The 15,604-nt window shown below is 31.1% G+C and overlaps 1 protein-coding gene and 1 pseudogene across 1 annotated transcript; one reads left to right on the forward strand and one right to left on the reverse strand.

Annotated features, from left to right (window-relative positions):
- Nucleotides 1-3,909: 3,909 nt before the first annotated feature.
- LOC146997056 (uncharacterized) lies at nucleotides 3,910-5,340 on the reverse strand (annotated as a pseudogene).
- Nucleotides 5,341-7,469: 2,129 nt separating this feature from the next.
- LOC118200323 (uncharacterized) lies at nucleotides 7,470-13,983 on the forward strand. The gene is made up of 2 exons (XM_035372279.2): nucleotides 7,470-7,751; nucleotides 12,476-13,983. The coding sequence occupies exon 2, from the start codon at nucleotides 12,496-12,498 to the stop codon at nucleotides 13,822-13,824; it is 1,329 nt and encodes a 442-aa protein (XP_035228170.1). The 5' UTR covers nucleotides 7,470-7,751; nucleotides 12,476-12,495; the 3' UTR covers nucleotides 13,825-13,983.
- Nucleotides 13,984-15,604: the final 1,621 nt, after the last annotated feature.

Consider the following 15,604-nt stretch of genomic DNA (forward strand, 5'->3'; position numbering starts at 1 on the left):
CTAAAGAAAATTTAAACGTACATGTGCGTACCCACGCGAGTGGGAAACCACACAGATGTACACTTTGTGATCAATCATTTAAATGCATATCAGGCATAAGGAGACATATGCTGATCCATACAGTTGGAAAAGTACACGAATGTGATGTATGCAAGAAATCATTCTTAGTAAGAGGTGCTTTGAACAAGCATCAACGTATCCACAGTGGGAAAAAACCACATGGGTGTAGTATATGTGGAAAGGCATTTACATATAAATGTAACTTAAAGAAACATGTATGCATCCAGAGAAATGAAAAGTGATGAATGCATTATGTTCATAGCATTGCTACTTCTGCATATGTGGAATACCATAAAGCTTGGACCTTACAATCTGATGGCTATCATAGAGACTATGTGAATTATTGCATGTGATACTGTTTAGCAGTTATTACAATACACAAATTCAAATGTAAAAAATCAAACAGATCTTTATTAACAACTCATGGTGGGTTTGGAAACTTAAAATAGCATTGTACACTAAAATGATTATTTCTTGTACAAAATTTACAAATTCAGATAACTTGGTACAGTGAATAAGTTTCAGTTAGTTTACATAGCTATATCCTATTTCAAAACTACAATCACCTAATGTGAATATGCTGTAAGTGAACTATTGCACTTGGTACTGTTTTAACCACTCCATTTGGGTTTTGAAACTTAAAATAGTAATGTAAACTATAAAGATTGTTTCCTGTATAAAATTTATAAATTCAGATAACTTGAATAAGTTTTAGTTTACACTGCTATATCCTACTTCAAAACTACAGTCACTTAGGTTGGAAGTGCTTTAATTATCTTCTTAAAAGAGTTTTGTAAACACGGTCAATAACTACAGTCAAAAGTCGTTAATTCGGACCTCAAAGCTAAGAACTTTCTGCGCATGCGCCGCGTTGGCACATGCGCACAGACGTTTTACGTGTGCGCGTAAGACCTTGACTACTGCACATATGCGTGTGTGCAAGTGCAGAATACGTTTTCGCCTGCGTGTTTAATGTATAACGGACGGTGTAAGCTAAAATTATCTAATTATCTATTTCATATATGTCATATGTATATTATCAGTTAATGTTACTGATTGCATTGTTCCTTAATCTTCGAATTGGATCCCGCTTATTATTTTTTGCAGACTGTAAGAGCAATTTTATAAAAGTAAACTTGAACTTTCGATTATGTCAAATAGAATTTCCGATGCTGGAACTTCCAAAGGATCTACAAAACGAAAGTATGTTTCGATGTCCAACAAGCAAAAAGTGGAATTGCTTCAAAAATGGATAAAGATATGAAGAATGTGACAGAGAGGTTAGTGAAAACGAAAAAATTTCGATTGACAAGTTAGTCGGTATTCTCGGCACAGCAATTAACGGGACTTGAACAGCGGAACTTTGTAACTGAACAAGAAATTATGTCTTGTTATAGAATTAAAGCGAAAGTATGATCACATAAAACTAAGCAACTTAAACAACTTACATTGAAAGAAATGTTTAATAAATTCAACAAATAAATATTAAGCTTTTTTTTGTAAATTTTGATACCCTTTAGATCATAATTGTTCTTTATTTCATAAATTACGGTTTCATATTTTTAATTTTAGAATTTCTGCATGCCATATTACGAGATTTAAACTGATGATCTATAATCCGGAATCGCCGAAGTCCCGACGAGTTCGGATTAACGACTTTTAACTGTATCAGTTTCTGCTTCATGATCATTACAGGGAAACGTGTTTGAGCCAGACAGCAGTGATTTGATGCAAGCTTCAGTAGGCATAAGGTTAAAATTAGCATCCTGCTTCTAAATTATGCTGTTTTCCAGCTAGTCAGGACATTATGCTAATTTGGTAACTTCCAGTTCTGAGTGAGTATTTGTGACCAGAGTAAAGGAGAATAGAATTTAACTTAAAATTGTTAGTAAAACTTAGGAACAACTGTCACAGTTCTATCAGATATCTTGGATTGTGCAAGAATTGTTTGTTTCAGGAAATCATTTGTTTTAAAGCTGGACAGAAAATTTCCAGCTCTCAGCTAATTTCAGAATTCTGAACAGAAAATGCCCAGCATTCTGTAAATATAGTTGACATGAATTATGTTATTGATAATATAATTGATATCAGAATGAGAAATCATCTGGAACTGCGAGATTTTGGATGGTTTGTGTATAAGGTGTGAGAAACTGAAAATAGCTGAGACAGTTAATTGTTAGAAATAATAAAATTATGCTATGAACAAAATAAATGCTAAAATTTTATCTCAGTTGGCTTTGGAAAAATCTTGTAACTTTCTGTATGCAACAAGTCAATTGCATCTAAACGTAACTTTCAGGAATACTGCTATAAAAATGAGCACAGGTGAGAAACTATATGAATATGATATTTGTTTTCAGTTTATTTATTTACAAGTAACATAAACAAGTGCTAGCACAAATACATTGGGCTGAATTGTAAAAATTTAACTTTATTAAAAATGAAATATGCTATAAGAGACTCATGTCAGTTGATTTCAGTGTATAATACGTATATGTAATAAGGGTATTTCTGTTTTAGCCAGTCACAAAATAAATTTCATTACATCTGGAAAAAATTGCCAAAATACATTAAATATGTGGTAAGTGAAATATATTAGTCAAAATCGTGAAAACACGCTTTTATTGAAAATTTAATATGTTATAAGATTAATTTCAGTACGCAGGGTGGTTAAAAAATATCCAGCAGATGTGTAAAGGCAGGTAGAGGAGACCGAAGTAAGCAAATGTTGTAACAAATGTATATGCATGTGGAGGTGACACACAGGGCACTGTTGGGATTGATAGATCAAAAGCATCTTCTAGTGTAATTTGCCATTTACAATGTGGATTTTGAGTGGTATTCATTGTTATGCCAATGCAGAACTCCATGCATTTTATCTATGAAACTGTAGTTGATCTGTCAGCACTATCCTTATTTTCAGGGCAGATGTTTTTATTTTATTTGGCTTATAATTCCTTACTAAATGTAGTATTTCATTTCGATGTACTCCGTCTTTGATATGATTTAAATCAAATTCCTCATCATTATAATTCGCTTCCGATACCGAAGAAAGTGACACAGAGGTTATTGAAAACGAAAAAATTTCGATTGACAAATTAGTTGCTATTCTCGACACAGCAATTATAGGACTTGAACAGCGGAACTTTGTAACTGAAGAAGAAATTATGTCTGTTTATAGAATTAAAGAGAAAGTTTTATCATATAAAACGAAGCAACTTAAACAACGTGCATTGAAAGAAATGTTTAATAAAGTAAACAAATAAATATTAAGCTCTTTTTTTTTTGTAAATTTTGATACCCTTTAGATCATACTTGTTCTTTATTTCATAAATTACGGTTTCATATTTTTAATTTTATAATTTCTGCGTGCCATCTTACCAGATTTAAACTGATGATCTATAATCCGGAATCGCTGAAGTCCCGACGAGTCCAGATTAACGACTTTTGACTGTAGTAACTGTATTAATTTCAAATTGTATGCTTAAAAGTATTTTCATATAAACACCAGAAAAAGCTATTTCAGTGAAATGATTATGTGAATGAATTGTAAGTTATAAAATACAATATATGTTGGTTAAAATGCTTTATTTGCTGATGTGGAACAAATTCGAATTCTGACCTGTTTGTTATCAGGAATGTATACATATGCAATAATTTAGAATGTCATAGAGAAGACACAAATAGTTTTAATCATGGCCTATGGCTATAGATGGTGCTGGTATAGTGTACCACATTACTTTATTCCACATAGCAGCATCACAAGTTCTAAAATCTACATACAGACCTGCGTTTTCTAATAAAATTGTTGCTTCTATTATCAAGTCAGCGAGCTAGGTTCCTTTAATATTATTGCATGTGGCAAAAACAGTAACAATTTGCTTCCAGTAACCCACAAATGGTTGAAATAAGAATACTAATCCATGATTGTTTTTTTTCATTTTGAAAATTTCCCAAGTCCTCAAAACTGTCAATTTGACCAACTGAACTCGCATGCAAATTTTCAGACAACTTCATTTCATTTATCAATATACCACCATGGAGAAAATAGGGTTCCATACTTTGAGTTTTCACTTTGATTGCCTGAAAAACAGAATCACAGATACCAAATCCACTGTGGAAATTTTAACATATCTTTGAAGGCAGTTCTTTCAAGGCACAATCAGAATTTTATTTTCACGGATATGTTCATAAAGTTTCGGCCCTTTCATTCTCATTATTATGCATTCAATTATCCATTTTGGGTGATAAATCATACCTTGAGTACTTTTACGTTTGGAGGCATTGTTATAAGCATTTATAGCAAGTAATTGCTTCGGATTTGAGGTTAACAGCTGTGCACATTTCATTTATTTTTTCAGTTTTATGGATAACTTTGTAATTTTTTTTCTTAAACAGCAAATCAATTTTTTTCTATTACTTAATTTTGATTTCAAATAATTATTTTTACAAATTTTTCTTTTTGATAATCTGTTTAAATATTGACAATGCACACATGTTGCAGACTCGTTAATTTTAATTGTACACTTTTTACTGCATATCTGATCATGTATAATATTTATATATTTACGATAGTGCTGATTATATTCCAAAATGGTTCCAGTTCCACTGCAGACGGGTATTGCATCAACATTATTAAATAAAATTATCAGCTCGCTCACAGCATTAAAAGTAACAGATTGAGTTTTTTGAAAACATCTGCAGTTAATTCATTATTTTTTTCAATAATACTGATTTTCTGACCAAAGGATATGGCAAATTTTTATAATTTTATAAATACTATGGATTGAGGACAGCTTTTAATTTGTAATTTTGACCAAAATGGAGAAGGTAACTGGACAGTTTCTACATCACTTATTGTTACAGTTCTTGTAACAGGGATGTTTGAAATACCAATATTTTCTTTATTCATACATATTTTTTTTTGTCACAGATGTTATATTATTTCTGACTTTTCTTTTCTGTGGTAGTGATTTATTGAGATACTTTGGAGCATTCGGAAATATGCTAGGTATTGCTTCAGGTTTAAGTAGTGGTTTACCTCGGAATTTTTATTTCCTCACCGTTAATATGATGGTAAAATTTATCAATAAAATGCTCTTCAAAATACAGTTCACACACACTGCGGTGGATCAATAGTTCTGTATCTTCTCTAGATTGTTTTCGACCATTCTCGACGAAGTTTTCGTCTTTAGGAGCTAAACAGTGATGCTTTTGTGGCATTTTGGTAACCACATACACAGCTGAGAACAAAGTACTTGGTGAGAGTTTTGCCGACATATCAAATTAAGTTTTAGCAGCTCACAGCAAAAAAGAATACCCAAGATTATTGTACAAAATTATTAGCTCACTTACAGCATTAAAAGCAACGGATTAATGTTTCAATCTTCAAAACCAAACATCACACGAAAATACAAAACATTTTAGAAAAAGTTAAAAAAATCAAATTTTTCGGTAGCCTAATACTACCAAAAAATAACCAAAAAATAACTTGGTAGTATTTAGGAACTTTCTAAAACAAATGCAAGCCTGTGGGTTTCTGCACTGAATTTGAGAGCCTAATATTAAAAAAGAAAAGAAATAAAGTAAACACATTTTCTGCACAGGAAAAATTTGAGAAATACTTTTTCATGTACATTTGTTATTTGATAATCAGAAACTAAATGTTCTCTATAATTTTCAGTGCTACAAAATAAAGTGGAATGTTCTAGACAGCAAATAATTTTTGATTTTTGAGATACAATACCGTAAAAAAGACTCTGATAATTCACTAGTCCACTTTTTTTGCGGCGGGGGGTTAAATTTGATTACACATTTTCACATGAGAATCCTCCGAATTTTCCATATTCACTCTGTTGCCTTTTATAAAAACAAAGGTTAAAAAATTATTAGAAATCTCAACGAAAATCTGCCCCAATAAAAAAATTGCTTTTAAGTTATGGTTCTCGGCATCATGTTTTATTTTATGTATATTGTATGTTTTAAAATTATTTTCATAGTTCTGAACTAATTATTTTATTTTCTTGCTTAAGAGACTTAACTCTTAATTTATAATCACGTAATGATTTCTGCAATACCCTCACTCGGTGAGGCATAATGCAAAGCTTCCGTGAATATAGTTTTGTTTGTGATGATTTTGAATTTTTGCATTTACGAAAATTTCTTTGCACACCTTGTTCAGATAATAAAGCTCTTTCAGAACGAGTTTCATACCTCGTACTACAAACCTCGGCTAACATTTGCAGAGGACTGAAGGTAGCATCTATAGAATGTAAAATGTCATCTGTGTTACTTTCCTCCATCGCTGTCTCATCTGAAACTTTGAGCTTTTTAACTTGCCTTCTAACTGTCTGTAAGTTTGGCTGCATATACTTAGGATAATCTTCAAATATTGTTGGTAGAGAGCCTTTCTTCAAGTATTTTTTTTTGCATCCTTCTTTGTATGAAGACTTATCAAAATGTCTACTGCAGACAACAGATCTGTCAGAAGGTCTCCACAATTTACCAAATGAATCTAAAATAAAGAACAAGAGCAACAAATTAGTGCTCTCTCTATATATATATTAGAAAAGAAATAAGTGTAATTTACTCAAAATATCATTTCATATTTGATGTTCAGAACATTTACTTTCAATCATAATTTTATAATGTGTGAATAAAACAAGTACATTTGAATAAAACATGAAATATGTATATTTAATTATAACTTAATTTTATTCTTTCAATAAATTTTTCAGAAAAAGAATATATATATTCTGAACTGATTAAAACTGATTTATCGGTACTTTTATATATATATATATATATATATATATCAATAAAACTGTTTTACTTGAGATTTTTATCCAATTACTTTAATTATTATTCTTAAAAGTAAGCCTAAATATATGCCATTATGTAAAGGCAGGATACAAGGAAATAAACAAGAACACTGAAAGAAACTACTAAATTGATGGAAATATAACATTTTAAACTACAGATAATTTTAACGTATGCAGCAGTTATAATTCGAAAAGCCCGCCATTTTCATGATTTTATTGCTTTCTACATATAACATAAATATAACTTAAATACATATAACATATTTTGAACAACATTCAATTTTTAATTAATTGCATTTGCTAAGCGTTAAATAGCACTAACTTTACCTTTTCGAGATATGTTCTTGATCTATCTTTCTTTCAGAGATTCCTCGCAGGGAAATTCATGGAAAGACACATTTTTGGTTTTCCTGTGGTCGGAACTGCAAAATGGCACGCTACAATATACCATCCTGAATTACTATTAGTAAACAGCGAAATTTTTCAATAAAATACTTTTTGTTAATAAACGAGCCACGTTACAAATAGTGAGCGTATAACAAAATTGTAGCAGAATGCGAGCGCCACGTAGTGACGAATTTCGCGAAAGCCACTGAAAACTGGGAACCGGAATTTCGTTCAGTCTGGCAGGCCTTGAGTATAAAAGTTGGCTTTGGTAAAAGAAATCTTCGGCGGCGGCGGTGGCTTATTCTGATTGGTTGAATTTCTTCATTTTCCGGCGGATTTTAGACAATTTGCACTCTATTTTTTTGAAAGGATATATGGTAAGACTCTGGATGATGATAGGACAGAAGAGAACCCCTGCATATTAGTTGGAAGAAAGGAAGCAGGAAAGTGCGATGTATTCAGAAGCCTGAGAGGTGTCAAAAGGTGTTGGATCTCGTAAAAGTTTTAATTTTAAAAAAGGGGCTATTGCCAATTAAAACCAGAAGTTTGCATATTTTTATCTTAGTATGTGTTTGATGCCTGTGTTGATATACCTGCATATACTTCATTATCCAAAAAAAGAATGCATGCTCACAGTGGTTGTAAGAAGATGTATTCTGGAGATGCATGTGGCCCTATTCTTTGCCAGTACATCACATATTGATCGCATCTAACGGTAAAAGTATAGTTTAGGGTACCCCATGGCGATTTTTGGCAGTACAGGGATACCGATTTTGTGTAGTTCTTTGAGTTGTTATTTTGGCTTGCGAAGCGGCGATTTTTGCGCCAAAAATTGCCGCTACACAAAGCCAAAATAACAAGACAAACAATTGCACAAACTCGGTATCCATGTATACGTCGGCCTATTTTCACTTAAAAAAAATCCCCGAATTGCACAAAAATGGCATTGCGCACTCTTTTAACTTTATTCATGTACACGTCGACCTATTTTCGCTTAAAAAAAAATCCCAGAATTGCACAAACTTGCTTTGCGCACTCCCTTTACTTTGTCTATGTACACATCGATATATTTTCACTTAAAAAGTCAAAGGAGCACCAAAGTCTACAATATAGGCAAATAAAAAATGCATAATCTCAATAAAATACATTTTAAACCAAACAATAAAATAACATAAAAAAAGAAAAACGTTATAAATTTAAGCACTACCAAAAGCAAATATTCACTTACCATGATTTTAGAGTTCGCTTCGTACACCCAGTGCCATGTAAAAATCAAAATATCAATCCTACTCATATCACGTTTTTCAAACCAGGTATTCTTTCTGATCAAACGCTTCATGTAGTGACCATCTAAACCTTTCTTCGTACAAACCCATTCAAATCCATCTAAACAGTTTTAACACACGTCACAAAAACGCTTACAAAACATCCCATGATTCAAAATTTCCCAGAATCATGCACCCGATTATGTCACAATAGGGTTTCCATAACATTCAACTACTCAGGCTACCATAAATGAAACAACAATTTGGCGATAAATCAAACAACATCATCGCCATAATACAAGAGGTACCTTAAAGTCTACTTTACCCCATCTAACTTTTCCACCAATTGATGACCTTAATTATTTAAACTTTTCTACACCTTAATTAGCTAATGTTAAAAATCTTCTGCTGTTTAATTTTTTAAAAATTTTTGATTTATCCCTTTAAAATTTTCTAACGTTGCGTGTCTTTTCAAATTTATTAACATTGCATGTCTTTAAGGAATAGTATTACTGTTACATTTATTCAGCTGTATGTTTCCTTAGAAAATTTTGTATTTTTCCATTAGTAACCACACTTCAGAAAGATTTGATTACCAGACTGTGACTTATTAACAATTATTACTGCCATTCAGAAGGAAAGACTGCTAAATAACAGTTTGAAAATTTCAGTGTGATCGCCAGTTGCATATAATCATCAACAATTTCAAGAATTATTTAAGTTTCTGTTGTTTGAAGGTTTTCAATTTCAATTTTTCAATTTTCGATAGACAATTCAATTTATCAATGTTTTGACTTCATTCTGTTATTAATTGGTTCTCACCCTTTTTTTGCCTCATGAACCTCTCTCGTCATTGCTAGACAATCATTCTGCCTCCCGTTTTCCAAAAGTAAAAAAATGCATATACGTTTATTTAAATACAGATTATCATTTAGTATGTTTTATGAATTAACAGGGAATGTGTTTAAAATGTTGATAAATACCAAAACTTGAATAAAAGTAGTTTTTTTTTTTTGTATTCATAAACTAAAAGTGAATGTTTAACAGGTAAGTAAAAGGCTGACTGCATTCCCTCCTGAAACTATGAAATCTTACCCTTTCCTTCTGGTTGAAAACCTGCATTATCAGCTACCACAAGGTCATGCCAGTTTATGATTAGTTTATGATAAGAAGAGAAGCATCAAGAAGTTGCTTTAAATATTCAAGAGCTTTGCTCAAGTTTTTAATCCTATAATTGGTTAAGTAGTAAAACTACTCAGTAGTGGTAATTCAGCTCAAGTTTGAATCCCAGCAAATAAGTTGGCTGAATGGAAGTTTTCATTGTTTTTTCCATATGTAATTAACTCAAGATCCAGTTTCCCTGAAAATGTCTTCTACGAAGACATTGCTCACTTTTGGTAGAGTCCTCTTATGTTCTGCCATAATTAAAACAAACCAAATTTAAGTCTTCAGTGTGGATAATCTTCATATTTTTCATTTCATCGTCATCCTCACCATCACTACAGTTTCTGTTCTCCTGTCACGAATTTCTTCATCATTCAAAACTTGAAAATTTAGTTCAGTGTTTTCTACATTTATCTATTGTGAAATGTCATACAAACCATATTTTTTAAGTAATACATTAAATAACCAATTCATAAAAAATTAATGAGAAGGGCTATTACATGACCTATTGCTAATTAAAAAAAAGCCAGAAGATCAATCCATGATGAAATCTGCAAATGTTTACTGATTTTTGTGATGCCTTTTGAGATGTTACTGCGTTTTCTGAATTATATTTGTAAATTGATTTTCACTTCACTTCAGAGACTGATTGAGAGGGCTTTTACTCAATAAAAGTATTTTTATGGGTTTTTTGGTGGTACATGGATACCGAGTTTGTGCAATTCTTTGACTTGTTATTTTGGCTACACAAAGCCAAAATAACAAGAAAAAGAATTGTTTAACCTTTTAACTATTAAGTTATTTTGATGGTTTGAGTGCATAAATTGTCAGTTTTTTTTTTTTTTTTTTTTTTAATTTCAAAAATGAATGTTTGCCTCGCAGTCAAAAAATTAAAAAAAAAAAAATGCCATGCACTCTGAACTCTAACCTTTGAAACCTTCAGTAAAATGCTGCCATCTGTTGAACTGAAGCCAAAATAAATTTCTCACGATATATATTTGGGTATAACAATACGATGCACTCAAAAAAAAAAAAAAAAAATTAGCCCGAGTAATATTCGGGCATGACATTTTGGAATACCAGTGCTGTGCCCGAGATTATTTCGGGCATGACAGTTAAAAGGTTAAACTCAGTGTCCATGTACACATTCACCTATTTTCTCTTAAAAAGAAATATGCCAGAATTGCACAAACTTGGCATTGCACACTCCCTTGACTTTATCCATGTACACATCGACCTATTTTCACTTGAAAAAAACATCAGAGAATTGCACAAACTAGGCATTGTGCACTCCCTTGACTTTGTCCATGTACAGATCAAACTATATTCACTTCAAAAGTCAAAGGAGCAGCCAACAAAAAAATATGTATAATCTCAATAAATTACATTTTAAATCAAACAATGAAATAACATAAAAAAGGAAATTGATCTTTGCTCTACAAAAAGGAAATATCCATGTAACCTTATTTACGAATTAACATGTCTTCAGTCAAACAAAATTTCTTAACAGCATTCAAAAACTTCTAAAATTATCTGAACTAGAATCTGTATATTGGCGTTGCCTCATAAATTCACAAAATAAGAGTCGAAAATATTCTTTGTAGCGTCATTATGGCCCGACCGTACACATCTCCTTCTTACAAAGAGGACACTGTATGATGGCTACTAAGTAAACCTTTATTTACACATCAGTCAAGTAATGCTCTTTTCTTCCTTCTTTCCAAATCATACAAAAACTTAATCTTACCACATTCAGCCATTTTACCATCTTAAACTAGAAAACAAGCAATATACTTCCTAACCAACACACAGCACAAGCCTTTACAAATTCACCGCAATCAGGCAACTGATTACATCATAATAGGGTTCCCATAACATTCAACTACTTGGGCTACCATAAATAAACCACCACTTGGCGATAAATGAAAGGACAACTTAGCAATAATACAAGGGAGTACTCTTCTCTCTACTTTAACCTTTTACTCTGTTATCTAAGAACAGAATTTGATTTATTTCAGAATCAACTAAAATTTTGTAAGGTACATATTTATTCCTATTTTCCCTACATCTTTCTGGATATTTTTTCTCTGATAATGATAATTTCATTTTGCTTATAATAAAGCATAAATATGTATATTAATTTATGAGAAAAAAGTTTTATTTAAAACAAAAATACTAGTTATCAAATGCAGATTTACTGTACCTTACTTGTTGTGCATTTCAATATACTATATTACTGAGATAGGTATATTTTGTTTAATATGTTGACCATTATCATCCGAGTTATTAAAGTCAGGAGTGCTGAAATTCATGCCTTTCTAATGGAAACTAGGCTGCAATAGTTTTTCTGCATGTGGATCATAAATATGAGGCATGTTTCTTCACCATGGAAGTATACCCCTACTTTTAGATTCTTAATTACTTTTCTGTCATTAACTAGGCGGTCAAGTACTACTAGAAAATATTTGATTTTTGATCTTTTTATTATTGAGTCTGTTCAGAAATCATGTTCAGACATGTAATCATTGATATCTAGAATAACTGATGCTTTGTATAAAAATTAATAACTTTTCTGACATGCTGCATGAAATTAATAACTTTTCTACATGTATGTAATTTTTTCTGAGATGCTGTAAGTACTGCACATAATCTGGGTTTTGATTCTCTAATCCGTAACTGCTGTGTAGTGTTATAACTCTTCTGGTGTGTTTTAAATATATAAGGAATTATCATCAAGTATCATTTTAAAGGTAATTAAAATATACTTGTATTTCCCAGGTATTTATTTTGTTTTCAAAATGGAATTTATTTTGAGACCATCCTTATGCCGTAGATCTGCCATTTCTGCTATAGTGGCTCTGTGGAATCAAAAAGATATCAGATGTCATATTTTAAATTATGAATGGTCATCAGATATTAACAAAAAAGCACAGTGGAGATTTATAGAAGATAAAGTAATCGAAAATATTTTAATTCTTCCAATAACTCAATTCGCTAAACAGAGTTTACTTGATTTAGTTCAATTAATAGGATCTCATATTTTTCAGTGGAAAGAATTTCACTTGTTTCTTAATATAAATTTGCCAGATTCATTTTGTTGGACACCATATGGAACAATTGATGCTAAAAAGACAGCTGAGAAGTTGCTAAAAGATGAAAATTTGAGTTTTGTTGTTCATTTCAGACTTGCTTGTGTTTATTGCATTGACAGTTACATATATAGCTTATGGCCTCAAGTGCAAAGATATTTTACAGAAAAGTTAATTGAGAAATTTATTTTAGATGAATCTGCTGAAGTAATATTTTGGACATTTTATTTAGAAGGAGAAATGAATAAATTAATGCTTTTAACTGAATATGTTGGAAATAAAAATGCTTTTGAATATGGACTTCATAAGAGTTGTACTAACAAATGGGCAGTTAAATATTTTGTTGAAAAAATAAATGAAGAAAGAAAGACAAAGATTATTTTTAACTGTGCTAAGCATATAGTTACAAATCACTGGAATCGCAAAACAGATACATTGATTTTATTTCTATCATACATGAATGGAAACCAACAGGAAGAATTTTTTAATCTCTCAGCATATGGTGTTTTAGAATGTTTCTTACTGTGGCCTTGGCAAGAATTTTTCCTGGATATTATCAATACTGTGTGGAATTCATTGTCTGAAATAGAATATTACAATTTACTTGAGAATGTTGCTCATAAAATTTCTGTATTCAATAGAAGTCATATATATATTCAGACTTTTCAAGAGTTATGGAATAATACTGCTCAGAATTATAAAAATTATATTATAACTAAGTGTTATAATGGAACATATCTCAGTCGCCTTTTTATGATAAAAAATACAGATCCTATGATCAAATTAATTTTGTGTGATGCAACACCTGAAGAAAAACATAAAATGATTTTTTATGTTGAAGGCCCTAGTATTTGCTGCTTTTTGTATCGCGAGAAACGATTAGATTCTTTAAAAATGTTGATTAAAGCATGTATTCAATCAGATGACATAATGACCTCTTTCAAAGAAATATATCAAACGCATGCAGAAGTGTGCCCATATCCTACAAGTTCAATAGAATTGAATAATTTCTTCTTGCTGATAGATAGTTTCTTATAACTCTCATTTTAAACATATTTTTCTTTAACCATCAAGTTTAATTCTGTGTTTTCAATGATGAAGCATTTTCTGTATCTCATAAAAGCCTTCTGTTAAAGCAGTTAGTTTTCTTATAGTTTGTACAATTAACTCTCTTCTGTATTAAAATTTTCTTGCATACTTTGAAATGGCTTTGTGAATGAGACTTAATATTACTTCAGTAGATGTAATTTACACATGTTCTTTGGTTCATTTAATGAAGGTTAGCTAGGTGAAAACTGAAATGCTTTCTGGTTATTTTCACCGTACTGAAAAGTTTAAAACTTATTGAGGGGGGGGGGCTAATTTTTCACCAAGTTAACACACAAAAAGCAGTAGCCATTTCCAAAATGGTGGCTCTTAAGAATTCCATACAAGAGCAATGAATTAATAAAATTAAAAAAGGAAAAAACATTACTAATAAAATACTCACCTTTTTGAGAAATCCTTCTTTTCTGCATTGTTCACCCCATAGGCATAGTGATCTGGCTGGTCAAAACAGGCATGTGCTAAGTGCATATGGGTTGTGACACAACTATTTGGATGGCATACTGCTTTGCCATGTGAATACTTTTTCACAACTTTTCAGTAGGTGTGCAGATAATCAAAAAATACCAAAAAGTATTTCATATATATCAATGAGGATTTTAATAAGCTCTCAAGTATATTTTACTATTTACATGTTGATACTTACGTATTGTCCTGTTGAACATGAAAGTTGGCAGAGATCTTTCGAATCATTCCTGTGGAATTCTGAAGGTGATGTTTTTTAAATTAATAAACAATTAGTATTCAACCCACTTTATTTTTTTTTTTTTTTTTTTTTTTTTGCTTCATAAAGAGGGCTTTCATCGATTTGATCATAAAGAGGGCTATTTTATTAGGTCCTTAGTTTTTCCTAAGGAAAATCATTGTTTAGAAACTATAAGTACAGACTATCTGCAGGTAACTGTTCCAATCTATTACTGTTTTGTCAATGATATTCAGCAGATTATATTATGTCCATTAATACACCCTTTGTTTTGATTATAGAATCCCATTACATCAAATAAAAGATGTTATGAGTGTGTTGTTATTTCATACTTACCTATAATTGGCATTAAATCACATTATTTGGTGACAGTTTCATGGTTGGCAAGATGATACATGAATTTTGAGTTATTTAATCCCCAGGTATGAATAATAACAGGGTTCCTACATTTTTTAAATATATTTTAACCTTGAAGTCATCAAAAATATATTTTTTGTTTCAGAAATTTCTACTTGAGCTAAAGCTGTGGTATTTTTCTGGTTAATACATTCTATCTCAATTATTAGTGTAAGGCATGTTTTAAAAGTAAGAAATTTTTGGCCTTTATCTCATATCTTGGTCTAAGTATTCATCACTTAAGTTTGCTTGCTCTGTTTATAGTTTCATCTTTAAAAAGCTACTCATGAAAGCTAGGCCCCGAATATTAGTTATTATTTCAAAATGCAATGTAAAAACAGAACTTATATCCTTCTTACATACATAAAACCAAGGCAAAATTTATGTGATTGTGTTGTGATATCCTGCTTATCCATTTTTTGGTACTCAATCACACTATTTGGCTAACAATGTATATGTGCTAATAATATTGTTGTGTGCGTACGGGTTCGTTATGAAATGAATGCACAAAAATTTATTATTATCACAACAAAAATGCTTAAATTTTCTCAAATTATCATGCAGTATTACAATATCTCACAGTAGTTATCTTTTAACTACTCAAATGTCCAATAG

This window comes from Stegodyphus dumicola, chromosome 5 (genome assembly GCF_044657685.1).
Source record: "Stegodyphus dumicola isolate Sdum_Otavi_A_Nest chromosome 5, ASM4465768v1".
Classification (NCBI taxonomy): domain Eukaryota; kingdom Metazoa; phylum Arthropoda; class Arachnida; order Araneae; family Eresidae; genus Stegodyphus; species Stegodyphus dumicola.

Excerpts from the sequence above, each read along its gene's own strand:
- LOC118200323 (XM_035372279.2), top strand. The coding sequence starts at position 12,496 with ATGGAATTTATTTTGAGACCATCCTTATGCCGTAGATCTGCCATTTCT.